This window comes from Meriones unguiculatus, chromosome 6 (genome assembly GCF_030254825.1).
Source record: "Meriones unguiculatus strain TT.TT164.6M chromosome 6, Bangor_MerUng_6.1, whole genome shotgun sequence".
Taxonomy (NCBI): Eukaryota; Metazoa; Chordata; class Mammalia; order Rodentia; family Muridae; genus Meriones; species Meriones unguiculatus.
In genome coordinates, this window is record NC_083354.1 from 128105618 (window position 1) to 128122340 (window position 16723).

Here is a 16723-nt window from a genome sequence, read left to right on the forward strand (position 1 = left end):
TGTCTAATGTTGAAGTGATAATTTCCTTTTTTTTTTGTGGTTTTGGGGAGGTGAATTTTTTATTATTTACTGTATACCCCCATTACAGCTTCCCCTCCCTCCTCTCACCTCCCCTCTCCCACATCCACCCCTCCTCCCCTTCTCCTCAGAAAATGGGAAGTCTCCTGTGGATAGCAAGTTGCAGTCGGACTAGGTGCAACTTCTACTGACAATAGACAAGGCAGCCCAGTTAGGAGAAAGGGTTCCAAAGGCAGGCAAGGTAGTCAGAGACTGCCCTGCTCCCAATGTAGGAATCCCACATGAAGACCCAGCTGCACATCTGTTACATATGTGCAGAGGGCCCAGATCCATCCCATGTGTGTTCCCTGAGTGGCAGTTCAGTCTCTATGAGCCCATGAGCCCCGGTTAACTGATTCTGTGGGTTTCCTTGTGGTGTTCTTGAGCCCTCTGGCTCCTTTAATACTTCCCTCTTCCACAGGACTCCCTTGTTTGGCTGTGGGTCTTTACATCAGTTTCCAACAGTTGCTTTGTGAAACCTCTCTGATGACAGTTATGCCAGGCTCCTATCTTGTCCCTGGCGCTGGCAGGCCTCCGGCAGAGCAGGCAGAGTTGTGGGTCAGAAAATGGGGTCGACAGTTTTTATCTTATTATATTTTATTATCTCTTAGAAGCCTGTCTTTTTGTTGTTTTTTTGTTTTTTTTTCTAATGAGAGACAGAAAAGGAGTGGATCTGGATGGGAGAGAAAGTGGGGAGTAATTGGAAAGAGATGTGCGAGAAAAAATCATAACCAGGAAATCAATCTCAGATATTATATGAGAAAATCTATTTTTAATAAAAGGGAAAAAAGAAGAAAGGCAGAAAGAGAGAGAGAGAGAGAGAGAGAGAGAGAGAGAGGAATGAGGAGACCAGAGGTCAACCTCAGGTGTCTTTCCTTGAGAACTGTCCGTGTCCATCTTGAGGTTTCTGTTTGGAGAAAGGGTCTGTCGCTGAACTGGAACTCACCAAATAGGCTGGATTTGGCTAGCCGGAGCACCCCAGGAAGCCACCTGTCTCCATTTCCCCAGCACTGGAGTTACAAGCGAATGCCACCAGGCCCAGCTTTTTTATTTGTGTTGTACTGCCACGTACTTTACTGTGTGACCCGCCTTCCGAAACTCTGGCTATGGTGAGTTGTTTAGGAGAGCACCAGAAACATAGAAAAGACAGGGCACTAATAAGGCTATATTGGGGTTTTTCAGAGACTACACAGACAAGGGCTTTGTGTGTCAATCCAAACTGAGTGTCAGTCCAATATGGAACTCACTTAACAGTTTTGATTGAAGCAACATGAAATTAGGAATTCTGGTAAGAAAAATAATTTGTCTCTGGATGCTTATTTGGAGATAGTTCTAAGTAATTAAATAAACTCTTCCAATTGCAAAAACAAAATCCTACCCTTCCAGCTTTCCTGTAGCCTTTCTGGTTCTTTCCACGCTTGCCACCATCTCTCTTGCCTTTTCCTAAGTTTGATTCATTCATTGCAATGACCCATGGATGTTTCTTAAAGCCTACTTGTGGCCTGACTTCAAGTAAACATGTGCATTTCCTCCTTCAGATGCGTACAAGGTCAGCACCCTAGTGTTTACTGGTGCTTTGGAATACTGACATTTAGCTGAAGCAATCTGTAGAAATATTTCCTTGTAAACATAGGAGAAACAAAGGACATCAAACTTGAGAAGAAGAAAAAAAACTAATTAGTGGAAATACCAACAACAGAACATAATTTAGAGCGAACAGCATGACTGGCAGTTTTGAATACTGCATAGATCCATCATAGCCCTGGCTTTACAGAGCAAGGAATCCGAGGTCCACACTATGATTTATGGTGAAACAAATGGCATCACTCTATTGTCTGTCCTAATGTTCATGCTATATTGTCTAATTGCTTTTGTTCAAAAATGGTCATACATATACACATCTCACGCACGCACGCACACACGCGCGCGCACACACACAGACTGCATTCAATGGAATATTCTTGTAGAACATGTAGAATTCTCACTTGAGAAACTTAGTCCTATTTGTGTGCACCTTTTAGTAAGGTGCAGGCTTCGACTACTCTGCTCTGTGAGCTAGGCAAGCCACTCACACGCGTAAGCCTCCATTCCTTTTTGAAATGGAGATACTGGTATTTATTAGACTTCTTGAAGTAGTTTTGTGGATTAAAGATAGTAAAATAAGATGCTTGGCAATGAGATCAATTATTTACCATTAACTATAACTGTTCATGCTCAGAAGACAATGCATGAGCCTTGAACAGTGTCAGGAGATTAATAAATACATATGTACAGTGATAGTTGCAATAGTTTTCAGGTTTTAAACTTATTTGTCATCTTAATAATTAATAACTCTAACTCATCTTTTTGCGTATTTCTGTAATCAGAGGCACATTTTTATAAGACTGGGACACTGAGCTTAATAAGACTAAAAACATGATTAAATTACAAATATATATTCATTCCCCATGAATGACAGCTACAGGAACCCCATGTATAAGGGCATTAGCAATATGCTCATGTCCATGTCAACAATGGGCTCCAGGAAGTAGGCATTTTGAGGGAACTTGCTATTCCACCACCGGCTTATTAAAAAAATTCTGTAACCACAGGCTAGAGTTAGCAACTGGGACACGGTTAATGAAAGCAGTCCATTGCCAAATTTACAACATCATATTATTTTATAAGTCTTTGTTGAAACTAAGAAAATTAAACATTTTGAAATATAATCAGTGGTTCTCAACATTCTTAATGCTGTGACCAGTTAATACAGTCCTTCATCACGTGATGACCCCCATCTATAAAATTATTTTGTTGCTACTATAATTTTCTATCGTTATGAATCATAACGTAAACATCTATTGTGCAGGATATCTGATATGTGACCCTTGTAGAGGTGTCATTCGATCCTCCAAAGGAGTCACAACCCACAGGTTGAGAACCACTGCTTTAAGAAGAACAATCTTGCATCCTTTAATATTTACAAAGCAATGGATTTCACTTAATGAATTAAACCTAAAACTAAAGCATAAAAGCTGGATTTGGCTAACAGACACAGTACTTTTTACAAGTGTCACTTGTAACATAATCTTTAATATTGTATATTTAATACAATTTTGATGGGACAATAATCCATTAGAGCTAATGGATTAGCTGACTGTGCTGACTAGAGGATTTCTATCAAGGATGTACAGTCTCTCTCTCTCTCTCTCTCTCTCTGTCTCCCTCACTCTCTGTCCCTCTCTTTTCTTTCTCTGTCTCTGTGTGTGTCTCTCTGCTAAGAATGACATTAGACCTGCTCTTATAAAGTTTCAAGTATACAATACTAATAGTGACATGACTGCATGTTTAGTCTCTTGAACTTGTTTTTATTACATAACAAATTTGTACCCTTTGATCTATTCCCGATCTACCTTTTCCCCCAAATCCATGTAACTACTGTTCCACATCCATTTACATGAGTTTAACATTTCAGATGTCATAGAAAATTATTTGTGTAACATGTGGTTGGGGGTTAGGGTAGATGGTTTTAGGAAAGATGTTGCGGGATTATCTATCTGTCTATCTGCCGATCTATTTTTGGAATAAGGTCTGTTGTATTCTGGTGGACTTAGGAATGGCTGTTTAAGAGACTGGCTTTGAACATGGATCCTCCTGCCTCTGTAATGCTAGAATTATATAACACCTATTGTTATTATACAACCTGTTCTTTGGTGTCCGCTCACTTCATTTAGGGTTTATTTGCTGTCACCGTGGCAGGGCTCGATCCTTCCTAAGGCTGAATGGTCGACCTTTCATTGTAACTACAAAAACACATCTTTATTCATACACTGATAGGAACTACAGACGCTTCTGTGTTTTGGATGTCATGAATCATACCAAAGTGAGCATTTAGTGCAGATGTCTCTTCTCGTCATTCATACATTCCGCTGTATATACCCCAGAGCAAGACTGTTGGGCCAGAAGCTAGTTCGAGTTATCATTTTGTTGAGGAAGCTCTACAGTGTTTTCCACGGAGACTTTACAAAATAAGAGTCTCATTACATACAAAGATCCCGCTTCTTGACACCCCCACCAACATTTGCCACATTCCACGTTACTATGGTCATTCTAACATATGTGGCTTTGGTTTGCATTTCCCTGCTTATTAATAATACTCAGCGTGTTTCCATAGACACGCTTAGCTGTATGCATGTCATCTGAAAGTTCTACTCAAAGCCTTTACTAGATTATAAAGTACAGGGTTATACAGTATGTGTATGCTTAATTAAACAGAAAATTCTACTATAATCACAACCTTGCAAAAAAAGCCATAACAATTTTATACAAAGAATATTTCTGCAAGGACACCTGTCCAGCAATTTGTTCAAATTTAATAGGCATCAAGCCTTTCTGTTAATCCTTTGCGTTAAGCCAAAAATTATTTTAACAAAATAATTTACAAAATCATCCTTATTTTGCTGGAAGTTATATTTATAAATATATATGTGTATATATATATGCATGTAATAGCAATAAAAAAAAGAGGTCATGAATTCGGAAGAGAGCAAGGCAGGTAATCTGGGAAGATTTGAGGGAGAAAGGGGGAGAAGTGATTTAATTATAATTTCAAAAACAGAAGAAAGAAACTACTTCTCCTAACCTCAACTTCTTTGCGTAGTTTACTGTGGCATAAGTATTCCCTCTGCAATGGTCTTTAAATTTCAAACAAATGTACTAATCTTTGGATAATTATCTATACATTTAGGTTGGTGAGCACTAGAGACCTCCTTGTCTGTTTTTCTCTCTTCTCTCTTCTCTCCTCTCTCCTTTCACTCTGCCTTCACTTTCACCTGCCCTTTCTATTAATAACTGTGGGAATGAGTGAGCAGTATTATAAACTGATGATCCGTACTAATACTTTGAAATTTTTTTGTATATTCTGTTTGCTTTTATAACTCCTAGTATGAAGTAGAAATAGATTTTATTTCCCAACCTCAAACCCCTATATAAGAAACATTGCTACTTTAAGAAGAGCAAATCTACATAAAGCCATTAGCCAGAAACATTTATAAAACACTCTAAAGATGATCACAATAAGCCTAGGTTCAAGTAGGTTCACTTCATGAATAGTATGGTTACTTCTTAAACACCAAGCATTAAGGTGACCCAGTTCCCTACTGGAAGAAATTGAAGAGAATAACAAAAGTAAAAACAGTCTTTCCAAATAAAATATGAAAACTTCATGGTTTCCTTGTTTTTAATTGCTGAGTAGTGTTCCATTGTGTAAATGTACCACAATTTCTGTATCCATTCTTTGGTTGAGGGACATCTGGGTTGTTTCCAGTTTCTGGCTATTATGAATAAGGCTGCTGTGAACGTAGTTGAGCAAATGTCCTTGTTGTATGGTGGAGTATCTTTTGGGTATATGCCCAGGACTGGTATAGCTGGATCTTGAGGTAATGCTATTTCTAATTTTCTGAGAAAGCATCAGATTGATTTCAAAAGTGGTTCTACAAGTTTGCATTCCCACCAGCAATGGAGGAGTGTCCCCCTTTCTCCACATCCTCATTAGAACCCTTGCCCAGATGTAGCCAATGGGCAGCTCAGTTTTCATATAAGGGGAAACTGAGTCCATGCCTCTGACATGGATTCTGTTGCCCACTCTTTGATCACTTCCCCCTAGTGGGGAGGCCTCGCCAGGCCACAGAGAAAGAGGATGCAGCCAGTCCTATGAGACCTGGTAGGGATGGTGGGGGAGGAGGGACCTCCCTTTCTGAGGACTAGAGGAGGACTATGAAAAGGAAGGAAGAGGGAGGGAAGGTGGGACCAGGAGGAGATGAGAAATGGGGCTACAATTGGGATGTAAAGTGAATAAATTATAAAAAATAAATTTAAATTAAATAAAAAGAATAAGAAAACAATAAGAAAGCCATGGAAAGAAGACAAAGTCGTGATATCAAGCACTGGAGGTTTCTTTCCTGAGGGAGTATATTTTGTAACATGTAACTTTTTACTGTACAACTATTACTCAGATATAAAGACACAGTAAAGACATTTTCAGATATGCAAGAGGCCTAAATATTAACTACAACACACCCAGACAGCATGATATATGGAGGCTTACTGTTTTGAAAGGGAAAGGTAACCTGCTCGCCCTGCAAGCGTATTGTTGTAATTCTAGCAATTCAGAGGCAGCAGCAGAAGAGGGAAGGGAAGGGGAAAAAAAGGTAAAGTGAGAAGAAAAATACAGGTTTCAGAAAACAGCTGAGGCCACTGTAGGATGACAGTAAGTTATGTCCTGGACTGACAGCATTCAGCGAAACCAGAGGACAATCAGCTGAGTTAAGAGCAAAAGAATGGAGGTTCCTGGAGAAAAATATCACAGAGAACAAGAGTGTTATGTGATTGGAAGCCAGAATAATGCAAAGATACAATAATTAAAGGATTAAATATGGCGGTATAAATTAAAGTGATCCTTTCTTTAAGTATAAAGAAAAGACAATGAGAAGGACAAAGGGACAAAAATATATTAACTGATTCTCTCTGAATGAAACTCATTAGCAATGTACATTGTAGAATTCTCTGAGGCAAAGTGAAGATTTGATGATGGTTACATGAAGAAGATATAAATGCTATAAAGCCAGATGTAGCCCATGGCAGTTCAGTGTCCAAGTGGGTTCCATAGTAATGGGAAGAGGGACTGTCTCTGACATAATCTGATTGGCCTGCTCTTTGATCACAATCCCCTGAGGGGGGAGCAGCCTTACCAGGCCACAGAAGATGACTATGCAGCCACTCCTGATGAGATTTGATAGACTAAGATCAGAAGGAAGGAGAGGGGGACCTCCCCTATCAGTGGACTTGGGGAAGGGCATGCGTGAAGAAGGAGGATGGAAGGTGGGATTAGGAGGGGAAGAGGGAGGAGCTTATGGGGGATACAAAGTAAATAAAGTGTAACTAATAAAAGTTAAAAAAAAGAAAGAAAGAAAAAAAATGCTATAAAGCTTTTAAAAGGTGATGAGGCCACCAAGGCAAGGCCAGAGTAGATTGCACAGATTGGTACTGGCAGCTTACACAGTGGGGAGCAGGAAGAGGCTACTGAAAACTCTAAATGTGTCATCACGCTAAGTTTAAAAGAATAACTGTGCAGAAACTAAGCGCTCATGTACTTGTATTTGAAACTTTAACAATGGAAATTAAAATAAACCAGCCAAAGAAAGAATAAATTCAGAGTAATTATGCATGGGAGTAGGGACTGGATCTCAACAGTCACAAGAGATTATTTTAAAATTAGCTTTTTAACAATGAGTTTTCTTATAACAACACGCAGGGCTATTTTAATAAAAATAAATTCAGGCAGTAAGAAAGATCAGCTCAAGGTTTTTAGTGAAAGCTCAAATTCTTTTGTTCACTCATCTGTCCTTTAGAAAAGCATGAGTTCCCTATCTTGAAGCTGTAACTACATCATCTGAAGTTACTATTAACTACTACTATTGAATATCACCCCATCTCTCCAAAGGACAGAGTTGAAGATTACATTGCACATGATATCATAAAGGGTAAAGGATGTATATGGAGCTCACAGATTGAGTCTTTAACATTTAGTGAGTTGCAATGATTGGGGTTTATATAAGCTCATTTGGTGTTGACTGTGAAGAAGTCAATAGAAAAGAAACTACATGGCTTGCCTCCTCTTAATCTCGAGATTTTTAGCAGCTGGAATCAGATGTTATCAGACAGAAATATTTAACATGAGCATCTGGGACTCATTCATATCAACTGCTTCTCTTTAAGAAGTGTATTCTTTATTTTAAATATTCGCCATCTTCTAAAGGCTGTTTCAGAGGGAGACATTCCTTTCCTATTCCTATCAACCCTGCACTTGAAGTCCCAGCCAGTTCTAGGAAATGAAAAAGTAACTCCCTTCCCAACATGTCTTAATTCCATATGTAAAGACTTCAGGACAGTCCCCCCAGGGCGCTGGGCAAGTCTTGCCTGAACCCTCAAAGCCTACTTCCAGATGTGAGCCCCAAGGTAGACAGACTACCAGACCCACGCTTCCAACCTCGTTCCAGATGACAGCCTGAAGGAAGATGAGCATAGCAGAGATCTAATTCTGATTCCAGATGTGGGCCAAAGGGCAAAGGAATAAATTGCAACATCTTTCCTACCATGTGTAATGCCCTAAGCAAGGAGGGCTACTCATGCCTCTCCAACAACACTCCATATTGTCCCCAGAGAGATGTCTCCAGAGATCAGAGTGTCACTGCCCTGTCACTCGCCATTTTTATTCTCCATTTACAACCCCAAAGACCTGAGGCTCCTCACCTGGGTCAAGGCGCTTAGCTCCGGGCAAATTTTGCAGATGAGGTTATTTTGAAGGTCTAGAGTCCTCAGACCAGGCAGCTTTCCGAGTGTCGAGGGCATCTTCCTTATCTTCTTCCCAATCAAAGTAATGATCTTAGTGTTTTTGCCACCCTTCAGTGCTGTTACCAACAACCTCTCAGTCATGATTTTTGATGGTGACATTATGGAGGTGTGTTTCTCATTTATATCCTTAGCACCTCTAATGGCAGAATTATTGTGTCATAGAAGCAACACCACTCCCATTATGATGAAGATAGGAGGTGTAGATGATTTTCTAGGTAGAGGGAGGAAACAAGAAACAGCAGGTCGGGCCAGAAAGCATACAGGACAGGCTTGTAAACCCAGGCTTGTCCATGTCAGGCACTTGGACATTATCAAATACTGAGATCACACGAGGACACTGGGCCAGCTTTGGGAGTTTTCCACCAGTTTGAGAGGAGGGATGCTAAATATTTGTGAAGGAGAAAAAAAAAGTAATGTAGAGTGGACTGAAAGATTTTCTAACACCTTGGAGTTCATAACAGCATTTTATAAAAGGATGGAAAAACTCATTAATCATACTTGGAGTGGGGGAGACATCAGCTCAGTCCAAAAACTAATAAAGGAGAAATGAATCAAGCATTTATTACAATATTCCAATATTCAAATAGCTCATGATTTTCATTCATACCAAAACTGAAGCTAATAAATGAGTTTTAACAAGCCCTAGAAAATTCATCATTTCTCCATGTTCTAATGAAATAAAGACCCTATGCAAAAATCATGATTGCTAGCTTGGTAGGAATGAGGCTAATAACCCATTAATCAATTTTAGCCACTTAAGACTGAAGGCATCATGTGGGATGAAAGTACCTGATGGGGTGCAGCAAGGAGTATAGACGAAATGCTCGTGCATAAAGCCAAAGCTGCATCTAACAGTGGCTTTGTGGTTTAACCAACACATACAGAAAAGGGAGGCACAGAGAGCGAGCTGAAGTTAGCCTCAGGGAATCATTCAACAAAACCTACAGCACTGGAAGCTCTAGAGCAGTTCTCAACCTTCCTAATGCTGCGACCTTTTAATACAGTTCCTCATGTTGGGGAGTCCACCAGCCATAAAATTATTTTCAGTGCCACGTCATAACTGTAATTCTAATACTGATATGAATCTTAATGTAAATAGAGCATTGTCAAAGTGGTGGTGCTTTACAGGTTAAGAACTGCTGCTCTATAGCAGGAAAATGAAATAAAAGTTTCAGCGTTTGCATAATTAAAAGTGGGAACTATGCTGAAAATGGCCATTAAATAATAGCCAAACACAAGGTCTGCACCTGGACAGAATCTTGATTAGAAGAAAAACAGGGATCAGCCAGAGAAATGTGAGCTGAGCCTTATGATAGTAATCCTTGATTCTCTTGTGTATAAAATGATGTGGTATTAACAACAGGATGTATTTCACATGTAGCCAACACTTAGAAATGTATACTGAAACTGGAGAAAGTAGAGAAAGAAGCAAGAAGGACACAATGTCGATCGATAATTACTGACGCTGAGTAACAGCCACACAGGGGTTCTTAATACTAGTCTCATGGCTTTGGGGGTATGTTCAAAATGGTAGAAGGAAGAGAAGGCTGTGGCCAGTCACCTTTGATCATATGGACCTAGATATGAGGCACTCTTTGGTTAGATAGATATGTTCTAAACTTAGATTATGATTTCCAGATATTTAAACACTATAAATAATGATACTCTGACCTCAAAGAAACTACAATCCAATTGTAAAAAAAAAAAAATCATGATAACAATGTAAATTTATCTTGCATAGTAGCTAGTTACTATGGGTAAAAAGAAGAACAGGAAAGAGAAGTAAGTGGGGGGGGGGTTAAAATTTTAAATGTGGGCAATAGGGAAAAGCCTCACTGTGAGATGCTATTGAGGCAGGAAGTTTCCAACATGAGAACAGCGGGTACCACAGTTCTGAAACAGGAACACCAATCTTACAGCAGTGTAACGAATGTCATCACCGTAATAACAAGACAAGCTAGTCGCTAGTGGCTTCCAGGTGCCCGTACACAGAACACCATCGCCAGCTACCTAAGCGCTGCCTTTTTTCTTTCAACCCTAGTTTTATAAGAAAAATTGCTAAGACTCTACCAAAAATGTCTGCAGTGCTTTATTTTTAAAAAGCTTTACTCTTAGGGCTGGACAGAAACTTCAAAGATCAGGACCTGAGTTTAGATCAGGACCCAGGATTGGTGTCCCAAACCCATGTCCTGCAGCTCACAGTCAACTGTAACTTCAGCTTCATATAATCCAACATGCTATTGTGAACTCTGGGAGCACTTGCACTTATGTGTGCATAGCGACACACAGACACACACTTAAAAACAATGAAAATTGAAACCTGGGAAAAATCACACTCTGGCTTCTCCTGAGATTGTATAAATCTTTCCTCTGGAGTCAGGCTGGTTAAAGTACTCAGTGCACAGTATGAGGACCAAAGTTCAGATCTCCAGAAGCCAATAAACTCAGAGTATACTTGGTGGCTCACCTGGAAACCCAACTCTGCAAAGGCAGAGACTAAGAATCCCCTGGGCAAACTGGCTAGCTAAAGAGCCATGTAGACCCTGCTTCAATGAATGAAGTAGAGAGAAGTAGAGAAAGACTCCCAAAGGCAGCCTTGGGCCTCTCTACACACACACACACACACACACACACTCACATACATAAGAACATGAATATACACAAGAACTCACACACAAAGAGGAAGCTCTGAAACATCTGTGGCACCATCACCTCTCACGTGACTGGCGTGCCCAGAATTGTAGGAGTTGGTACCCAAACACTGAGAAATATCACCAGAAGAGGGAATGGGGGCACTATAACCTGATCCTGCACATCCTACTGATGTGACAAACCTAGACAACACTGTCGACTTTGATTCCTTCTTCTGTCATATTTAGCAGGTACCGAGTAGTATAAACACAACCTCCCTACCCTGGTTACCTATGGCTGTGAAACGAGGACACAATGATTTAAAATGCTTATTTGTTTGCCAGTCTTCGTTTGAGCAATGCTTATGTTTGCTCCCCTGGTGGCCGCTGTAGCAGCACAAAGGCTAGACCAGCAAGAATCAACTAGAGGGTTCCTTCCCCACATCTTGCAAGAGATGCTGTTGTTGACTAAAACCTTCCAGTGTGCGGACTGGACACGCGGGTTGGCTCTAAATGTGAGCATCTCAAGGCAGAAAGCAGGGTGGGAACATTAACTCTATGACTTACCTTCAAGTCAGATCACTTCTAACACAATCTTTTGATTAGAAAGAAGCAAGTCTCTGAGGCCTACCTGTATCTCAAGGGACACAAATTAAAATCTACTTCTTGACAGCAAGTGAGAAAAACAGAACTGTGGTCATGCTTTAAGAACCAACCATAACCCACCCTAATCTTTTAGTTTTTTTTCAATAGAAGTTGGCTCACTTTGAACACTGTACAAAGATAAAAATCCTATGACTGGCTTCTGAAAATAACATTTGCAAGTCTTATCCACATAAAAGCATACCCAATTAAGTATTTTTTACTACTAAATAATATTCTATTATGTCTACATAACACTTTTGACTCATCTTTTCTTCTGCTTGAAGGGACTTGGAATGCTTCTGCTTTTTGGCTCTTAGATATAACACTGACCGGAGCACTGAACGTATAGCCATTTTCATTTCACTAGGGTATATTTACTTTGGAATCGTCATGTCATACAGTGCCAGCATATACTCCTTTGAGGCGCTGCCACACTGTATTTCACTACCGTGGCTGTACTATTTCACTACCGTAGACAGGCCTACTGACAGGACACTGAAGTTTCTTTTTTCATTTAGCATTATTCCTTTCTATCCAACCTGGCAATAATCTAAAAATCTCAAAACAAACAAACAAACACTTCAGTGGGTCCTTCAAGGCTTTTAGCACACTCTATCAAGCCAGATCTACAGCCACAGCCGCCTCCAGCATGTGCAGTCTCTAACTGAGCGTTCCCTTTTTAAAAACTTGTTATGCTTAGTAGGAAGGTGAGAACTGCCACAGCATTCATGTGAAGGTCAGCGGCCAACTTGTGGAAATCCGTCTGTCCTTCCACCGTCTAAGATCCAAGCACTGAACTCAGGCCACCAGCTTGGTGGCAAACACCTTTACCTGCTGAGCCACCTCACCGCCGTCTAGCTTGGACTTCCTGGTGAAACTGCTGTGGAATTGTACCATTAAGATTCTAGCCATCCACTTGCGATCTTTACTCTTCCTGTGTGCTAAACAACCCCATCAGTTTTATCTTCACACTTCCTTTAGTTTCTCAGATTTACCCTACCTAAAAGACATTTCTCACTTTGAGCATCATTTACTACCTAGAGACGGTATTTGTAATAGTCACATTTTCTACAGAAAGAATGAGACATGGGATTTATTAGCATGGCTTACAGCCTGTGGTCTGACTATTCCAGCAATGGCTGTCTCCTAGCGTAAAGCCCAAAAATCCAATATTTGCCTGTTAGGTGCACCATGAGGATGGATGTCTTGTTGGTCTTCAGCATATATAGGACTCCTTTAGAAGTAGGCTCTACTACAAGTGAAGAAATAACCTTGACAATAAAAGCAAGCAGGTAAAAAGCAAAAGCTTCCTTCTTCCATGTCCTATACACAGGCTGCACAGAAGGTGCAGCACAGATTTCAGGTGGGTCTTCCCACCTCAAATGATCCAGTCAAAGAAATCCCTCACAAGATCACCAAGTAGCTTGGTCTTCATTAATTCCAGATTTGACAACCAAGCATGGCCATTGTAATAGGAATGAAATAGTTTATTGTTCAAATTCCCAAAGTCATGCTCCTTTATATTTAAATTTTCTTCCTGCTAATCTCTCTCATCCTGACATCATTTTTGACAAAATACTTAGAAAGCCCTTAGCTGGAGCATCCAGTTTGGTAACATATGTTCATTTCTCACTGTTAAAGCAAATGGCCTTTACCAAACCTTCTGCTATGTAGAAGTTACCTTCCTTTTGGCTTGATACTCTCTTTGGCTCTTTAACTGCTCACCAATAACCTACCACTATGATATATCTCCCAACGATAATCTATACAAGACTCTTCTTAAACTTGAGGCCAACTCCCAAAACTCACTTATGTCTGTTATAGCAGCAGAAGATTTTAATGAGTCAAAAACTAGGCATTGTGAAAAAATACAGGATTTTTTTTTTGTAAACTTACACATACAATTTAGCACACGAGTGGGATTAAAGAAGATCTGACAGAAGATAAGAGGAAATGTGAACTCCGCGTGAATACACTGCAATGAGTCAGCCAGCAGAACCATAAGTGTACATGGTGCCTTATCAGGCAGGCCTGTCTACAGAAACAGAACCAATCAACTGTACTTGTGTTACATAAGGGGATTCCATAGATTGGGCTGCACGCTAGGAGCAAGGCTGTCTTCAAGATGAAGAGGCAGAGGCCAGGGAGCCACTCTGTTTATGGAGGAGGACATCTCAGCTGTCCCAGTCTGACAGGGACAGCTTGAAAGCACTCTGGAAAATTGTTGGTATAGAGCTCACACAGGATTGTCAAAAATGCTGACATCTGATGGCAGAAGAGGGTGGCAGTGAAAGGACCAATAGACGTACTAATGCAGGAAAGAGCTGCAGAGGAAGACAGACATGGCTTTTTTCTAGGCCCTCACTCTTGGAAGATGCAATCCACTTTGAGAGAAGGCCTGTCCCTCCATTAATCCTCCCTAAAAACATTCTCACAGACGTATCCAAAAATATGCCTATAAAGTGATTCTAAATCTGGTCAAGTTAACATTCAAGATGAACCATAACTCCCCAGCAAAAAAACTACAGTTTCCCAAGCTGCAATGTAAGATTTCTAAAGTGTGTGTGTGTGTCTACAAAGGGTTCTGTGCTAAAATCCTAGCTTTGCTAAGTTGGTTTCAGTACAAAGCCACCCTGCTATCATGTTCCTACCTGTCTGCTTCTCCTCCCACTGCTAACAACAGAAAGTCACACAGCTTCCCACCTGGACTGCTTCATGTTTACACTCCACAGTATCTGATCCAGCTGCCACTGTCCCCACACATCTGTCTTCTCTCCTTCTCTGTCTTGTGCAGTGCTGAGGACTGAACTCAAGCCTTCACACATATTGGGCAGTTAACACTGGGCATCCATCCGCAGCAGTGCCTCTCTTTCTAGAGTAAAATCTGTGCATCTGCTGTAAAATATTCTCTGGCTCCTTACTGCTTGTCAGTTAAAATACTCCCAGTAGTGAGCTAAAAGTTCCTAAGTCTAACGTCATATCCCTATCAGGTCATTCCTTTCACAGCCCTTAGGAGACCGCTTGCAAAGGGATCAGGCACACTTTCCCTTTGCTCATGCTACTCATTTTGCCCATGGAACCTCTGTGCTAAGCAGAATAGTTTCCATAAAACAGACTTTAAACTTCACGTAACAGTTTGTACCCTCTATTTTTTTATTCTATTCCAAATTCTCCCTTGCTATTATATACTAAGCCACATTTGAGTGAAAAGTTCCAACAGCATAACTGACAGAGCAGGCACTCAATAGATGTCCATTAAGCTGAGGTGAACCAGCAAAAAACGAGGGCCCAACACTGTTAAAGCGTCAAGAGACGACCAACACTGCCCAAAATGAGTTTACCACTGCTGCTCCAGCCCTCCATGAGGTGCCTTCTACGCTGTGTTAGAGTCAGAGGGAGGGACGGAGATGAGAGCTGGATTAGAGTTGTGTAAGATCGTGACTGTAACTGCCTTTTGTTAGGTAACAACTCAGGGTGTGAAGGGAGAGGATGCGTAGGAGGTGTTGGATGGTATCTGACAAGGTGGGACAGTTCTGCAAGTTCAGGTTACATACGTTAGAAACCCACAAAATGGGGTGAAAATACACAGAAGAGCTTGCTTTTTCAGATTTTTGCGTTTGGACCTGTATCTTAACTACACCCCTATATGTGGGCAGCTGCAAATGAGAGGGTTGCTCAACTGCCTGCTGCAGATCCTCGTGGAATGCTGGCATTAGGAGCTTTCCCAGCAAGCAGAAATCAAGCCATTTGGCAAGAAAACTGAAAAATCATCAGCTTTTTAAAATGCCAGCCTGTGAACCCAGTACAGGACCAAGAAGCTAAAGCTGGATACTAATCCAGACCAGAGTTAATAACTTATTATGTGAACTTTACCAAGTCAGTCAAACTGGCTCTATCTCTGTTCTCATCAGTAAAACAACAAGACAGAATATGAGTTTATTCCACAGAGACACATGGGAAATAGCTAACTAATGATTATAAATTACTTTGGAAGCACAAAGTGCTATGAGAATGCTAAATTATACATCCTACGATGTCAACAGCCTTAAAGTGAAAACAGCCATTTATTTCACTAATACATAGAAGGCTTGTTCTACTTACTACAACTCTACGATATGAAAATACCTGGCTAATTCTGAATGTAACAGAGGTCTCTGTGACAAATTGACAGATTTTTGAAAGCCAGGAAAATGCATAAAAAGCCAGGAGTTCATAAATACAGATCATGAAAGAAAGCAATGCATTTTCTTGACTTGTTCTGGCAAGCTTATTCTGTGATTAGAGTGTGGTCTGGACTTCGGGTACAAGTCTCCAAACTAGCAGATGCTTCATACACTCAGAACTGCGATAGAAACGCTGTCCTTTAATAAATAGCATTGGTTTCTCTTGGTTCACTTTGTAAAGCAAATATGGAAACAGAAGGTTTGATAGTAGGGCCTTGTACAGCCACAAGCCTGTCTTCCACTGAAAGCCTTACTGATGACTAGCCATGTGGCGTGTGCAAGTAACTCATGTTTCTTCAAGTCTCATTCCATTATCTTTACAACAGGGATGAAAACACCAGACCCTGAACTGAGACGTGAACAGGCCCACGCACGCATGTAAACTATTCAGCACAGCTCCAAGCACAGAGTGTTCAGGAAGTTCCATTTGCTTTTGTGCAGTCTCATACACACAATATGTCCAGCTCTCCACTGTCATTGAACAAACACGGAGATGCAAGCGCTACTCAGGTTGACACAGGTGCGAACAGAGGCACACTACATCAAGGACCTGCCTCCCTGCTGCCACCCATGGAACAACAGCCTCTTTTTTATTCTTTGTCTGCGGAGGTCTTAACATGACTAGTCTAGAACTCACCCTGTAGATGAGGCTGGTCTTGAACTTAAAGATCCACCTGCCTCTGCTTCTCAAGGGCTGGTATTAAAGGCATTTCCCACCACACCTGGCTGTCCAATTCTTTATCCATCACTACTTCATTATATTCATTAAATAGCCAA

General features: G+C 40.7%; 1 protein-coding gene across 1 annotated transcript in view; it reads right to left on the reverse strand.

Moving 5' to 3' along the window:
* Lrrc69 (leucine rich repeat containing 69) overlaps positions 1-8910 on the reverse strand; it is an 89287-nt gene extending 80377 nt beyond the window's left edge. Inside the window, exon 1 of the mRNA XM_021655705.2 lies at positions 8347-8910. Coding sequence (XP_021511380.2) covers positions 8347-8547 — 201 coding nt within the window. The 5' untranslated portion in view covers positions 8548-8910. The remainder of the gene's footprint in view (positions 1-8346) is intronic.
* Between the last annotated feature and the right edge of the window lie 7813 nt (positions 8911-16723).